The sequence below is a fragment of the Buteo buteo genome, chromosome 18 (assembly GCF_964188355.1).
Source record: "Buteo buteo chromosome 18, bButBut1.hap1.1, whole genome shotgun sequence".
Classification (NCBI taxonomy): Eukaryota; Metazoa; Chordata; class Aves; order Accipitriformes; family Accipitridae; genus Buteo; species Buteo buteo.
The window spans coordinates 10347247-10362643 of record NC_134188.1 but is presented as its reverse complement, the minus strand read 5'-3'; the positions used below and the strand labels follow the sequence as shown (position 1 = coordinate 10362643).

At 40.4% G+C, this 15397-nt stretch overlaps 1 protein-coding gene across 4 annotated transcripts in view; it reads left to right on the top strand.

Annotated features, from left to right (window-relative positions):
• Positions 1–14476, top strand: part of ELMOD1 (ELMO domain containing 1) — a 49880-nt gene extending 35404 nt beyond the window's left edge. For 3 of the 4 annotated variants that reach the window (XM_075050001.1, XM_075050002.1, XM_075050003.1), the window contains 6 exons: positions 1291–1424; positions 2632–2700; positions 2996–3019; positions 5201–5251; positions 6765–6898; positions 13140–14476. In XM_075050001.1, the coding sequence (XP_074906102.1) occupies positions 1291–1424; positions 2632–2700; positions 2996–3019; positions 5201–5251; positions 6765–6898; positions 13140–13312 (585 nt within the window). In that variant the 3' untranslated portion in view covers positions 13313–14476. The remainder of the gene's footprint in view (positions 1–1290; positions 1425–2631; positions 2701–2995; positions 3020–5200; positions 5252–6764; positions 6899–13139) is intronic. The other variant, XM_075050004.1, reaches the window with a different exon arrangement.
• The last annotated feature ends 921 nt before the right edge of the window (positions 14477–15397 follow it).

Here is a 15397-nt window from a genome sequence, read left to right as displayed (position 1 = left end):
GCACCTGTTTACAGTAGGCATTTTGCTTTTGCAAATTTTCATGTCAAATGGAAATATGTCCAAGGGTTTAATTTGGTTTCCAACCCAAGCTGGGAAAGAATAGGCCAGTTGGTTTTTCAGTCCTTCTAGATATTCTGCTAAGTGATCTCTGCAATGGGTAATTGAAGTTCCTAATGTCTATCACTTATTCATGTTTACCAGGAGGGCACTTTATGAATGAAAGATTAACTTAATGTGAATGAACTAATGAATAATACTGTATTTACTGTTGATGGATGAACAAGAAAGACAGCAAGTATGACTTAAACAGTGATGCTTATGTAGTCATTACAAAGTGAAATCATTAAAGTTCTAACCTTCCTAAGGCACTTCATTTTAAATGTAATTAGAATAGCTAAAATTAATACAATTTCTGGGTTTTCTATTTGGGAAATGTGCATACACCTGTTTCCCTTAGGTAGGCTTTGTCTAAGTGCATTTCTTGAGGCCCTACTTACCAACTCATGGTTTATGATCTCTTAATACACTTTAGAAAGGGTGAGTTTGTGATATGGGGCAAGATGTGCAGAAAGGTATGTATTTGTCAGACACGTTAATTTAGGCTGCTTTTAGGTGCCTAGCAATATATTTAGGCACTAACATTGCTGGACCAGTGTGGCTAAGTGGATTTATTCCAGATGAGGATCTGGCTTGTTAAATCACTTTGTCCTTTTTCTTTATGTGAGATCAATGAATGATTCACCCCTCAGTTAAATATGGAGGTGGCACATGCTATTCTTGTATGGATTTTTTTTATGTTCTCTGATTTGCTTTTCAGCACTGTGGTAGCCAAGTCAGCACTTTTGATTTATAACCCTTCCAGAGACTTGCAAAAGATGCCTGAGAAAAGATTGCTGCAGAGCCTCAGGGACCTGAGGGCTGATTGCCTGCTGCTCTGTCAGTGATTTACAACCAAATTCCAGGCCATTCCTCTCTCTGCGCTTAGGGACACAGATGCTATTTTGTTTGCGCTTTGTGCATCAAACTAAGTCCTTGTGTGAGACGTTACAGTGGCTGCCGATAAGGTTGGAAGGGCCTTGTAGGGCTGAACCATCTGCAATACTTAAGAGTGGTTTGGGATTTTCCCCCCACATCCTCTTTACCCCCCAGGAATTTAATTTGATTTTTATGTTTGGGTTGCTGGGATAGCAATGCTGTGATGTTACATTGGAACTTAGCTTGGTTTAAAAAGAAGAAAAAACCATACTAATGTGTGGAAGTCTAATTATGTTTTACCTGTAATCTTCCTAGTTGTGGAAATGCTTGAAGCCCAATTCGCCACTGAAAGCTCGGATTTCAAAGCAGTGGTGTGAAATTGGTTTCCAAGGTGACGATCCTAAAACAGACTTTAGAGGAATGGGTCTCCTGGGCTTATATAACTTGGTGTAAGTATGTTCCTCTGTAGATGGGTTTATGTGTGTATGAAGTCATGAAAAGCAGCATTACTTGCAGATTTTTTGCAAGTCTGTGGGAATAACTTATAAAAGTGCTAGGGACTTCATATAAAAAAAATGAAATAATTCATGTCCTAGCCCAGTTTTTTTAAGGGTTTCCCTTCTCGAAGGGGTCTCCTTTCGTTCAGTATTCCTAATTCAACTCAGTAATACTGTTTGCTAAGCCCTTGTTTTAGTTTCTCTGTGACACAATAAGTTAGCACTCTCTTCCTACAAGAAAGAAACTGAAAAGTATATTTTCGCCAATGTCTATTTTCTCCTCAAACAAAATGACCTGGAAGTGGGCAGGTGAGAGGGTTGTGTTACTGCTCAGCTTTTGTGTTTGGGAATTTCATGCTGAATTCTTAGGCAAAATACTTGAAATGCAGCCACTGATGGCAGACTTCTGTAGTTGGACGACTACTTCAATTTCTGGTGATACTCAAAATTAAGCAGTGAGTTTATATCACTTTTCCCTTCCGCCTCATGCATACCAGGTGTTGGTACCATATCTGTCTGGTAATTTGGAAATCGATCAATGCTTGTTATTTCCTCCAGCCCTTGTATCTACTGCAGATAGTTACATAACTCAGAAACATTTGGTAAAATAACCTCTCCCTGTGAGGGGAAAAAGAAAAATTTTCTGCTTTTACAGATTGAAGGACATGAATCATCCACTGTCCATATGTCGTTCTATATCAAAGCTCAGTTGAGGATCTGGACTCTTGACTCTGGCTTTGAACTTCCGTTGGAGATGAATCTTATCATGTTTTTCATTTCTTAGTCTCCTGTGATGACTCTTATCTTGCTTAATGAATCTGCCAGATCAAGAAGCCTGAACTGCTTTCTCTTGAGCTCAGCAGCCAACATGCTCTAGTAATAAGCAACTGACTTTCTGTAGGGTGGGTAGAAAGGGGACTCTGGTAATTTAGGTTCACTAAGTGCTTATAGGATTGCACTTGTAATTTGAGGCTGCTTTTAACTTTCATGTTGGGCGTCTAAGTAGCAGTTTAATGAATTTAACATGTTAAATACTACTTATTGCATAGCACATGTAGTAACCTTTTAAAAGGGTGTGTATGGGCAGCTTAGTATGCCTTAAGACGCTTTTTGTTGTTGTGTTTCTTTAACAATTCACCCTAAACTTATATGTCTGCAGGTATTTTGCTGAATGGGACACTGAGATAGCTCAGCAAGTTCTCTCTGATTCTCTTCAGCCTAAATACAGGTAATGCTTGAGATCAGAAAAAATAACTTGAGAGCACTGTGCTGGCTGGTGTTTGGGGGAGGGGGCTGGTTTTTTGGTTTTGTTTTCTTTTTGTTGGGCACATGCTTGGGTATTGCCACATGCTATCTGTTTTCAAGTACTGATCCTGAAAAACTGATCAAGAGGCAAACTTGTATACTGAATCTTAGAAATAGTTAAACTTAGTGTTAAATGTTTTCACTGATACTTCTAATTTCAAGTCATTTTGTATTTTTATTTACCTTTCTTTTAATTCTTTTGTCTTTTCATAATGAAGGGAAGTCACTAAGAAGGAACCAAGGTATTTTTTTTTCTTTTCTCTTAGTTTTATGAGACCCTACATGTAAATAAAGATCAAACCATACTGTAATTTGGCGTGTTATAAACTGAAAATCTTTGTTGCAACACCAAGAGTTCTATATTCCTTTCTCTAAAGTTAACTCAAACATAGCTGATGGTGCAACACTGGGTACATCTGAGCATGCTTATATATAAAGAATGAGATCAACCTTGCTTAATATAGTTAAAACACAGTATTTTAGACCTATTTAGTACCAGGATAAAAAAAAAAATTGGGTGACTTTTACCTGAAGGAAAAAGGTCTAAGCAGTGCCACTACGGTCACAACAGCTGTAACTGACTTGATAATAAAAAGTAGTCTAGGCCAAGGACTTGTTAGCACAGCTGAAGAGCCCCTTTACTTATAGTCACATACTCTGTCCACCTTGACTAATGATGGGTCTAATCTGGCTAGTCCATTGTCCTGACTGTTGAGAGATCAGGTACCTTCAAGTAGCAAAAATTTTGTGTTGTGCATGATTTGTGATTAGGAGATTTAGTCCATAATCGGGGGGCGGGGGGGGCGGGGGCGTGCTTTTAGCCAGTTAGATAGTAATCACTTGCCTTAAAAGACTTTTTTCTTCTGCCAGTAATGTTAGATATCCATATAGCAGATCCACATCTGCATCCTGTGAAGCTTTTGATCTCCTCAGTATTTTGTGGTTGAGTTCTCCCAATGGTAATTCTGTGACAAAATGCACTTAGAACACACTAGGGTTCTTCATTTACATGTTTGATTACCAAGGACCATCCTGGAGCACTGTGTGAGCATGTGCACTTTCTATCCCTTGAAAGACCGTTCAGTAGAAGATGGATGCTGTTGGTGATGCTTATGGTGTTCTTCCTGATGTGGTTGTTTAGCAGTCATGCTGGTTTCTACTGTGATCATGATCAATGTAATTTCTATTTCTGTTGAACTGTATTGCTTGTCCATGTACTACATGTGCCACCTTTATTATTCACTGTTTGCTTGGGGTTTTTAAACTGATGTTATGCCACAGCCTACAAAGATGGTTGAGATTTTAGAGAATGGGTGAAGACTGATGTATTCCTGTATGTTAAGCCACTTAGGAGGTAAAGTTTTGTCCTCATGCGTACCACCTGGTAACACTCAGGTCAGGATGGGTATGAGCCGATTAGCATCTTAAATACTTAATGGCAACAATTTTTAAATACTATATTTACATGAAGCTCAGGGGATTGTTTTTAATGTAATATATACTTCTTGTAGTTCAAGTATAGTCCAAGAACACATACATAGCTGTCCATAATTTGGTTTCTAAAGCTTGCAAACTCTGATCTGCCCTACCAAGGCAAAACTCCCACAGGCATGTCTAAGTTGTAGTCTGCTGGTTAGGGTAGGTTCTGTGCCTGCTTTTAGCTGCTGATAAATGTAGGCAATGATTTCTGCTAAACTTGCTCCATTTGAGTAGATTAAAACCTGGTTAGTGGGACCAGCTGACTGATTGCATCACACAGCTCTTTTAAATGAAAATGTTGTTAAACAGCACAAATTTAGTCTAAAATCAATCTGTTCCCTAATGAATTTTGTTTTAAGGGAGGGACCTTTTGTGTCCTTAAAAAGCTCTGCATTATTGTGCCAAGTAATAGGACACACTGTTCCTTATTTTTGGCTGTCGAGTGGTTTCTAATTTGTCTGGATATAAAAACTTTCTATCAGAGGACTATTTTTCATGTTTGCTGCCTCAGGTGAATCATGCCTCCAGTGATGAGTGTCATGTGTATCTTTGAAAACACAAAAGGCTAAGCCCATCTTTGATTAGTTAAAAGAAATGTAATATTTCCAATTTTTGTATAGCTCAGACTTAATCGAAGTGGAACATCTTTGTGGCCAATACAGAAAATATCTGGTTTTTACTGAGAGCATTGATGTAGGAGCATACTTGGTAATGATGAGAAGTTTATCAGCAATGCTATAAAGCCAGTTACCCATTTCAAGTCTTTTTGTGCCAAACCATTCAGTCAGAAGTGGAGTTAAATGTGACTAGCCATATCGATGGAGGTAAAATACTATGTTCAGTCAAGGTTATCATATCAAAGCAATTGAAAGAAAATACTTGTCAGTTAGTAATTCAGAGCAACATCTGGATTTTAATTTTTTTTTTTTTTTTTTCCCCTTCAGCCAATTCAGCAAAGCCGAATGGGAGAAGAAAAAGCTTGATAAGGCAATTGGGTAAGTTTAAAAATCTTTTTAAGGTTGCCACAAAGACAACAGTTAACAATGATGCTGTATATTTGAGGGGAAAAGGGTGTTTCCTGGTTACTTTTTAAATGAAATTTCAGTGTACATACTAACATGTGTTGTCTTAACCACACCTTGGTTTTGATCAAAGATTACAGGGAGAATAGTTTAAAGTAAGGATTAGGAAAAATAACACAAAAATGTAGCAAGGAGAAGCTTTCTCTATATGCCATGAATAGTGCAGTGATGAATAGCTGTTGAATTCTTCTTAACACATAATGTGATCAAGTCTCACTTCCTACTGTCAGAGCCAGGTTCTGATCTGCTTTCAGGAAAGTATAATAGGGAAGAAATAGTAGTGAGGTTTTTTCTTCTTAAGCAGTGAGTTTGGTATAGCTGCATTATTCATGAGTATGGAACTCTGGATGTTCCTTCTGAGTATATCTGAAAATCTGTAATACAACATTTTAATGCCCATATTTCATTTTTCTGTGAAACTTACCATTAGGCGTCATGTTGCAGTTAACTTCTGAACTATTATTTATTATTTTTTTCTCCTGAAATATTATCAAAAGTTAAAGAAAAGGAAAGTATTTTGGTTTGCTTGATATAGTTGGAAAAAATACCCAAGACATTCTACAAGACAGCTGTGTTTTAAAGGTGGGGGGGGAATCACTGAATAACTAAACAAGATTGCTTTTATCACTAAATGTCAGTGTGGGATATTATATGTTTTCTTAGGAAATAGTGACTGCCAGAAATGTCAAGTTCTTTATTCAACAGGCTCACAAATTAAGAAATAACTTCCAATTTCTGAGTTCTGTTATGCCTAAATATACTTCCCTTGTCTATATCCCTTAGCAGGACAGGAGTTTGCTTCATGGGTCTGATTTTCTTATTTCTGTTTCCAGCATGCTCTGATTTAGGTTTTTTACCTGTTTTCTGGCCTGTGTATCTAGTTCTGTTAGGAAGAAATTGAAGGTGACTCAGCTGGATCTTTTTCAGAGGCTTTTAAGCCATATGAATGTCTTTATAGGACTGATTGTTGAAACCTGATGTTCCTTACTGTGGGTAATAAATTCCAGTGGGGTAGGTGGGTTAAAATAGCAAATGATGGGTCACCCTGCAGACACAGCCACCGTGTGGAGTGCTTGCCCTGTGTCAGAGGCGGGTGCAGGAGCACAGGGATGCCTGGGCTTGTTCTTATTCTGTAGAAATGAATCTGTGCTGCTCCACTGAAAATGCTGTCACAGTGATGAAACTCCTGTTTTTACTGTGACCATATGTTTCACAAGGGAAACACTGCCACTACAGTGTACAAAGCAGGCAGGATAAATGTTTTTCTTGTTTTCCATCCCCCCACTTTGGAAGCTCACAAAGGAGTGAATTAATACACCTCAGTGGTACACAAAATCTGCAGTGTCAGTGTCATCAGTGTTTCTTAGAGTGTGCTGAAAGAAGACAAACTCTCCACAAATGTTGCTGCTTTTTTTTTTTCTTACAGCTATTCTTTTGCTATTGTGGGCATTAACATAACAGACCTCGCATACAACCTGCTTGTGAGTGGAGCTCTGAAGACCCATTTCTACAATGTTGCTCCAGAAGCACCAACACTAACTCACTTTCAGCAGACGTTCTGTAAGTGGCGGGGGAAATACATAACTTGTACTCCTGCTAACACTTTTGTACTACCCATATGCTTTTTTTAAAAACAAACAAAAAAATCTGCTGACACAGCACAGAGACTATCATGCTAGTCTTGCTATCCTGTCTTTAGGATGCTCAGATTCAGTTCTTAGTTGTGATGGATGCCACTGCCAAACCAAGGGGTAAAACAAACAAAACAAACCCCCAGTAAACCCAAACAAAAAAACACCAAGTGCCTGAACAAGTGGCCTTCCTATCTTCTTAGACTGGTTTTAAATAACAATAATAAGAAACTAAAAGTACTTCAAAGAGCTTCTGGAGATAGCTTCCCCATAAATCAAACTGTCCTAAGATACTTGCATCTACATTCAAGTGTTACCCTCCACCCTTCAGTAGAGTTGTCCCTGTTCAAAATAATGCTTTCCCAGCCCTTTCCACTGTATTCAAGCATCCTTTCTACAGCACAGTCCTGCTATGCATCCTTGCACCATGGGAGAAACACTTCTAATATTTTTCAATGTATAGGCAAGAAACTGATAACAAGAAGTCAAGACACACTGTTTTCCACATTTATGACAATTGCAAAGGTTTTTTTTTGGTTGGTTGGTTTTTTTGTCTGGCTATTTAGGTAAGAGATTTTTTTGTTTGCAGCTATAATAATTTCTTACTGCTCAACTGGATAAGTGACAAATATTAGTGTCATGTGCATTTCTCTCATTAAATAGTATAGGCTTTTCAGAACAAGGATGCTATTTAATAAGACTCATTCACCCAAAATCTTATGTGGGCAGATATCATACTGTAGCAGGGCTCTCCCTTTTGCAGTGGTTTCTGGGCTGCTGTTCTGGATAGGCTACCTGGTAGGAACTCTGGGCAGTTTAACAGCTAGGCTTTTGTCTTTTCGTGGTGCTTGGCTTGATTAAAAAAAAAAAAAGACAAGTATTTACCTAAATATACACTTATGTATCTTCAGGTCATCTTTTCATTGGAAGGGTTACTCTGTCTTTTCACCACATTCCAGTTGTGCCCATGGCCTTGTGAACGGTTATGTCTAGTATGATTGGTTTGGCTCCCATATTTCATGATCACTAGCCTTGTTCTCGTGGGGGACTTCAACTTACCAGATGTCTGCTGGAAATGCAATACAGCAGAAACAGCCTATGAGGTTCCTGGAGTGTGTGGCAAATAACTGCCTGACACAGCTGGTGAGTGAGCCAACTAGGGAAGGTGCCCCGCTGGACCTGTCTTTTGTGAACCGTTGTCCTAGTTTCAGCTGGGATAGAGTTAACTGTCTTCCTAGTAGCTGGTATGGTGCTATGTTTTGAGTTCAGTATGTGAAGAATGTTGATAACACTGATGTATTTAGTAGTTGGTAAGTAGTGTTTAGTCTAAAGTCAAGGATTTTTCAGCTTCTTATGCCCAGCCAGTGAGAAAGCTGGAGGGGCACAAGAATTTGGCACAGGACACAACCAGGGCACCTGACCCAAACTGGCCAATGGGGTATTCCATACCATGGGACGTCCCATCTAGTTTAGGAACTGGGAAGTGGGGGGCGGGGAATCGCCACTCGGGGACTAGCTGAGTGTCGGTCGGTGGGTGGTGAGCAATTGCCCTGTGCATCATTTGTACATTCCAATCCTTTTATTACTGCTGTTATTTTATTAGTGTTATCATTATCATTATTAGTTTCTTCTTTTCTCTTCTATTAAACCTTTCTTATCTCAACCCGCAGGTTTTTCTTCTTTTTCCTGATTTTTCTCCACCATCCCACTGGGTGGGTGGGGAGTAAGTGAGCGACTGCATGGTGCTTCATTGCTGGCTGGGGTTAAACCGTGACAACCATGAAGAACTTGTGGGTGATGTGATAGTTGGAGGCCGTCTTGGGCATAGCAATCACAAAATGATAGAGTTTTCAGTTCTCAGAGAAGTAAGGAGGGGAGTTAGCAGAACTGCTCCCTTGGACTTCTGGAGGGCAGACTTTGGCCTCTTTAGGAGACTGGCTGACAGAGACCCTTGAGAGACAGTCCTAAAGGGCAAAGGAGTCCAGGAAGGCTGGACATTCTTCAAGAAGGAAATCTTAAAGGTGCAGGAGTAGGCTGTCCCCATGTGCCAAAAGACAAGCTGGCAGAAAAGAAGACCAGCCTGGCTGAACAGAGAACTTTGGCTGGAACTCACGAAAAAAAGGAGAGTTTATGACCTTTGGAAGAAGGGGTAGGCAGCTCATGAGGACTACAAGAATGTTGTGAGTTTATGCAAGGAGAAAATTAGAAGGGTCGAAGCCCAACTAGAACTCAATCTGGCTACTGCCATAGAAACATTTTTTATTGTCTTTTATAATATTTATAGCAACATTTATAATATTTATTAGCAACAAAAAGAGGGCTAAGGAGAATCTCCATCCTTTACTGGATGCAGGGAGAAACATAGTGACAAAGGATGAGGAAAAGGCTGAGGTGCTCAATGCCTTTTTTACCTCAGTCTTTAATAGTAAGAACAGTTGTTCTTTGGGTACCCAGCCCCCTGAGCTGGAAGACAGGGACGGGGAGCAGAATGAAGCCCCCATAATCCAAGGGGAAATGGTGAGTGACCTACTATACCACTTAGACACACACAAGTCTATGGGGCTAGATGAGATCCACCCAAAGATACCAAGGGAGCTGGTGGAAGTGCTCACCAAGTCATTTTCCATCATTTATCAGCAGTCCTGGCTAACCAGGGAGGTCCCAGTTGACTGGAAGCTAGCAAATGTGATGCCCATGTACAAGAAGGGCCAGAAGGAGGATCTGGGGAACTACAGGCCTGTCAGTCTGACCTCAGTGCTGGGGAGTGTTATGAAGCAGATCATTTTGAGTGCCATCATGCAGCACGTACAGGACAACCAGGTGATCAAGCACAGTCAGCATGGGTTTATGAAAGGCAGGTCCTGCTTGACCAACTTGATCTCCTTCTGTGACAAGGTGACCTGCTTAGTGGATGAGGAAAAGGCTGTGGGTGTTGTCTACCAGGACTTTAGTAAAGCCTTTGACACTGTTTCCCACAGCATTCTCCTGGAAAAAAAATGGCAGCTCATGGCTTGGACAGGTGTACTCTGCTGGGTAAAAAACTGGCTGGATGACCAGGCCCAGAGAGTGGTGGTGAATGGAGTTAAATCCAGTTGGTGGCCAGTCACCAGTGGTGTTCCCCAGGGCTCAGTACTGGGACCAGTTCTGTTTTGGTATCTTTATCAATGATCTGGTCAAGGGGATCAAGTGCACCCTCAGTAAGTTTGCAGATGACACCAAGTTGGGCAGGAGTGTTGGTCTGCTTGAGGGTAAGAAGGTTCCACAGAGGGATCTGGACAGGCTGGATCGATGGGCTGAGGCCAGCTGTATCAGGTTCAACAAGGCCAAGTGGTGGGTCCTGCACTTGTGTCAAAACAACCCCATGCAATGCTACAGGCTTGGGGAAGAGTGGCTGGAAAGCTGCCTGGTGGAAAAGGACCTGGGCATGTTGGTCGACAGCTGCCTGAATATGACCCAGCAGTGTGCCCAGGTGGCCAAGAAGGCCAATGGTGTCCTGGCTTGTATCAGAAATGGTGTGGCCAGCAGGAGCAGGGAGGTGGTTGTCCCCCTGTACTCAGCACTGGTGAGGCCGCACCTTGAGTACTGTGTTCAGTTTTGGACCCCTCACTACAAGAAAGACATTGAAGTGCTGGAGCATGCCCAGAGAAGGGCAACGAAGCTGGTGAGGGGCCTGGAGCACAAGTCTTATGAGGAGCGGCTGAGGGAACTGGGGTTGTTAAGCCTGGAGAAGAGGAGGCTGAGGGGAGACCTTATCGCTCTCTACAACTACCTGAAAGGAGGTTGTAGTGAGGTGGGGGTCGGTCTCTTCTCCCAAGTAACAAGCGATAGGACAAGAGGAAATGGCCTCAAGTTGCACCAGGGGAGGTTTAGATTGGATATTAGGAAAAATTTCTTCACTGAAAGGGTTGTCAAGCATTGGAACAGGCTGCGCAGGGAAGTTCTTGAGTCACCATCCCTGGAGGTATTTCAAAAATGTGTAGATGTGGCACTTGGGGACATGGTTTAGTGGGACTTGGCAGTGCTAGGTTAACAGTTGGACTTGATCTTAAAGGTCTTTTCCAACCTAAACGATTCCATGATTCTATATCCTATTCTTCGTTCTGGTTTCTTGCCATGTCTAAAATGCCTCACCACTGAATTTGGGGGAGAAAGAGACATATTTCTGTACGTTCACAGTGTTGTCTTGCTATTGTCAAAGTCTTGGCTGCAGGAGGGACTGTTCTGCTGGCTAAGCCTGGGACAGTACCCCAGGACCAGTATGCCTGCTGACCAGCACGGCCAGTCCATCGTAACACTGGAGGGAGACTTGATTTTGACACCTCTTCCATCTACAGCCCATGCATGTATGAGTTATGAAGCATGATAAAACTTGCATGGGTCTCTGGTGTAGTAACAGGCCAGTAAAGGTGGTGGATGTTCCTACACGCTCTGCCTGCCATCCTAGGAAAAGCTTGAGGTTATCAAGTGGACTTTATTGTAGAAAAAGCATCAACAGACAAACTTCTTGGAGCAAGAGCAATTCATCCAGAGATTGTCTGTCTGAGTCTGACAAATCCCTGCTCTTATGCTCTCTTACACTCTCTCCTCTCTTATGCTGTTACGCTCTGTCTTCTCCCTACCACAGACATCCTAGGTTTCCTTCAAATTTCCTTCAAACCCAGACATCATTAGGTTGCATTAAATGCCTACGGTCTGCCTGACTGAACTGGAAAGTCAAAATTACATTGCCCAGCCAGCAGCCTTGCTGGTAGAGGAACACAATGGTTGTACTGCATGGACCTCCTAAATGCTCATCCACCATGTCACCTCATCTGCACACTTCTGCTCCCTCAGGCTACAGGGACACACGTGAAACTGAGAATTGCATTTGCCCCACTGCTCCTGGGCTCTGTTGCCTTGTCTGGCTGTACAAGCAATGCATGGAACTGTATTGTTCAATGGCATGCTCAACACAGTCACTGCTGAAGTACAGAAGGTACCTCTTGGAAATCTAGATTTTGAGGGTTGAAGATCTAAAAATGTTTTACATTTTATATAGAGATTTTTTTTTTAAAGGTGTTTTACTGAGCTTTTTTTTTTTTTTTTGAAAGTAACATCTCTTGGAATGAAACAGCCTGTGGCCTGTGGAATATATGGTGGAGATTTGAAGATGTACTTAAAGTACCTTTTGAATGAAGTTTCTCAAATTGATGGTGGCGGGGGGGAAATATGACTGCAAATATACCTAGAAATTTAAATTAGACGTATGTGTGTTGTAATTGTCATACAATGGAAATAAATGGATACAAGCAATTAAGCCTTTTTTACAACAAATACCCTCACTTTCTGGAATACAGAAAACTTACTTGCACATTTTACTGTGTTGGGATGAAAGATTATACTTCTTCAATGGTTCATCTATTGTGGTAGTTGGGATCAAGAGATTGGGTCCAGTTTGTTGAAGTCCCAGTGCTGGATGTAATGTTTTTCCTATCAGTGAAACTCTGAGTCCAAGGATGGCACAGAACTGAGAGGGTAGAGGCCTTAATCGGAGCCTGTATATTAAACCCCCTTTGGAATCAAGTTTCTTGCTATAACAGGGATGTCTTACCAAAGCTAGTGGTTCTGTATATCACCTTACCATTCATCTTTTCAGGATCATAGACATAAGTGTTACACATTTCCAGCAAGGTCATGCACACACGAGGTAGAATTGTTCATGAGGAGCAAGTGTTAATACAGAAAGATGTGATGGTAACTGTTACATTACCTACGAGTACGGTCTTTTTTAGTGGAGAGTAAGCAATGTTCCCATAAGGAAATATATGTGAGGCAGAATTTGAATATAAACAAAAGGCTGGTGGAACAGCATCAGTAGCATGTTCCCCAGCTTTTATACTCTGTAGTTTAATGTTTTAGTTCATGTAACCGTATGTCAAGACAGCTAGTAACTTCTTGGGCGGTTTTTTTGGTGAGAATTTCTGTCAATGTATGATATTCATCAAATTTTGGATTTATCCAAAACGGGTTTAGTCTCATCCCTGCATAGTGTTGTGAGGTGTCAGACCTCAGTGACCAGGATACTCTGTGTAAATCTTAATTGTTTACTGCAGGTTTCTTTCTAATTTTGTATGTGATCTTTACACACTGTATTTATTTCTTCTACTTCTCCTTTTTTTATTATTTCATAGGCTACTTAATGCATGAATTCCACAAATTCTGGATTGAAGAGGATCCACTGGACATAATGGAGTTCAATCGTGTCAGAGAGAAATTTCACAAGCGACTCTTGAAACAGCTCCAGAACCCAGAGATGGCTCTGTGCCCTCATTTTGCTGCATCAGAAAGTTTAATCAATATGTAGTTACTCACTCGATTTTATTTGGAAACACTATCTCACTCTTGTGTTAGATCACTGTTTAGACCATCACTAGCATACTGAATGACCATGCCGATTGTATGCATGTTTTTGGTGCAGTATTCATCTATTTTTGTCACAGGTACTAGATCCCCTTATGCTTCTCTTTTGGGGGATTTCTCATTTTAAATGGGTGCTCATATTGCTGCATTATGCAATGTTACATTCTGAATTGATGTCCATGTATCAGAGTTTTTCTATTTTTTTAGACTTCCTCATAATTCAGCATTGACAATTGAATTGTATTTCTCTAGCTGTGTTTTTTGTATATGTGGAATAAGTAGCTGGATCTTGTATTGTGAAAGCTTTTTAACTTCTTGGTATGTTTTAAGGTAACTACTGGCATTTCAAGCAAAATATATGTTTGGACCTCGTCTAGAAAATAATGTGTGTAATTTAATCTGGTGCAGGCACACACATTAAAGTCCAATTTTCTCCATGCAGCCATTATATGCTTAATACAGAATTAGTGAGGCTTATGAGATACAAGTTTCAGTGAGAAGAGTTTATGCAGAATTATAATCAGACTCCACAGCTGCATGAATACCAAATGGTCTGGTGATGCTAATACATTCACAGTGAACTGCAAACACACTCACAACTACTGGATACTGGCAGGGACCAAAAATTATATCATCAGGCTGTTGTCACCACCACCCCCATGCTGAAGCATGGTCTAAATTCCTGCACATTCCTTGGAATATACAGGAGTTAGTATTTTGTGTCGCATGTTGGAAGGCAACGTGATTTGGTCACATTGTGCTTGGTGAATTCAGGGGAGCAAAAATCTGTATATTTTTTTTGAACTACTGAAAATGTTGTGTTGGTTGTCAATTCAGTTCCTAAGAACTGGGAGAAATAATTGATTAGAAGGTTTAGAGCAAGACCACTTGAGTTTCCCAGACTACTTATAAAAAAAATTAAAAATGGCAAACTGCCTTTTTCTAAAAACATAAATGGGTAAAAGTGTCTGACACTAAGATTGTGTAGTATATTGAACAGCATCTACCATGGCATTTCATACCCATGGTATTTTTTTACCTTCTAAGCAATCAATTTTAGTATTATATGTTTGTGTAAATCACTTGCATATGGAGATTAAATTGAGTAGTGTCCAACTACTTGTGAATTATATGAATAAATTATATGTCATTCTAAACTGAAGCACTGTGGGTTTTCTTTTGGAGATACGTAGTAATACAAATGAAAGCTATGTAACAGATCAGGTAAAAGGGGATGTTTTTGTGGTATTTCCCTAGTCTGAAGAGTGATCTGAACTTCCTCAGATCGGGTTCTCTATACCATTTGTGGTTACAGCTTGGGCCACTTTTTACTTTAAGTGAAAAATAAAGCAATGGGAGTGGTAAAAGTTCTTGGGGAAACTCCTCCTTGGGTTTAAGCCCTCTCATTTCTTTGCTAAAATGTAAGATAGGGATCAGGATGTCTGTGGAGGGCTGGAAACTTACACTCATTGCAGTTAATCAGCAAAACTCTACGGGTGTTATGATAATTGGTCTTCTCCAATGAATTTAGAAATATGGAACTGGAAATACTAACTATTGCATATTTTGCATGAAAATACAAGGAATAAAAACTGTGCATGTTTAACTTACTCCTATTGATTTTGGAAAGTGGTTATTTACAATCATCAGATACTGAGGATTTCTTTGTGTCACTCTTGAAGTTTCTAAAATAAGTTTCTAGCAACAGTTTTTATTTGTCCAAATCTTAGACTCTCACTCTTTCCCTGGCCTACTCTGACTTAAATACCTTCTGCAATTTGTTAGGCTATGCTGGTTTATTTTTAATACCCTGCACTGGAGTTCATGGAGTTGGGGGGGAGGGAGGCATGAAGGTCCCTGCTACCTTCTTATTGGTGTGATCCTCTCAGTTGTTGTGCCTTGTTTCAAGGTGTCACTTTCAAATGAAATTGGAAAATGTCATCTGGCTGAGTGTCAGATTGTATCACCATAATCTAGCTACTTTGGGTGATTGTTTTTTCCTGTCTTGCAGGGAGATGGATTTAATGAA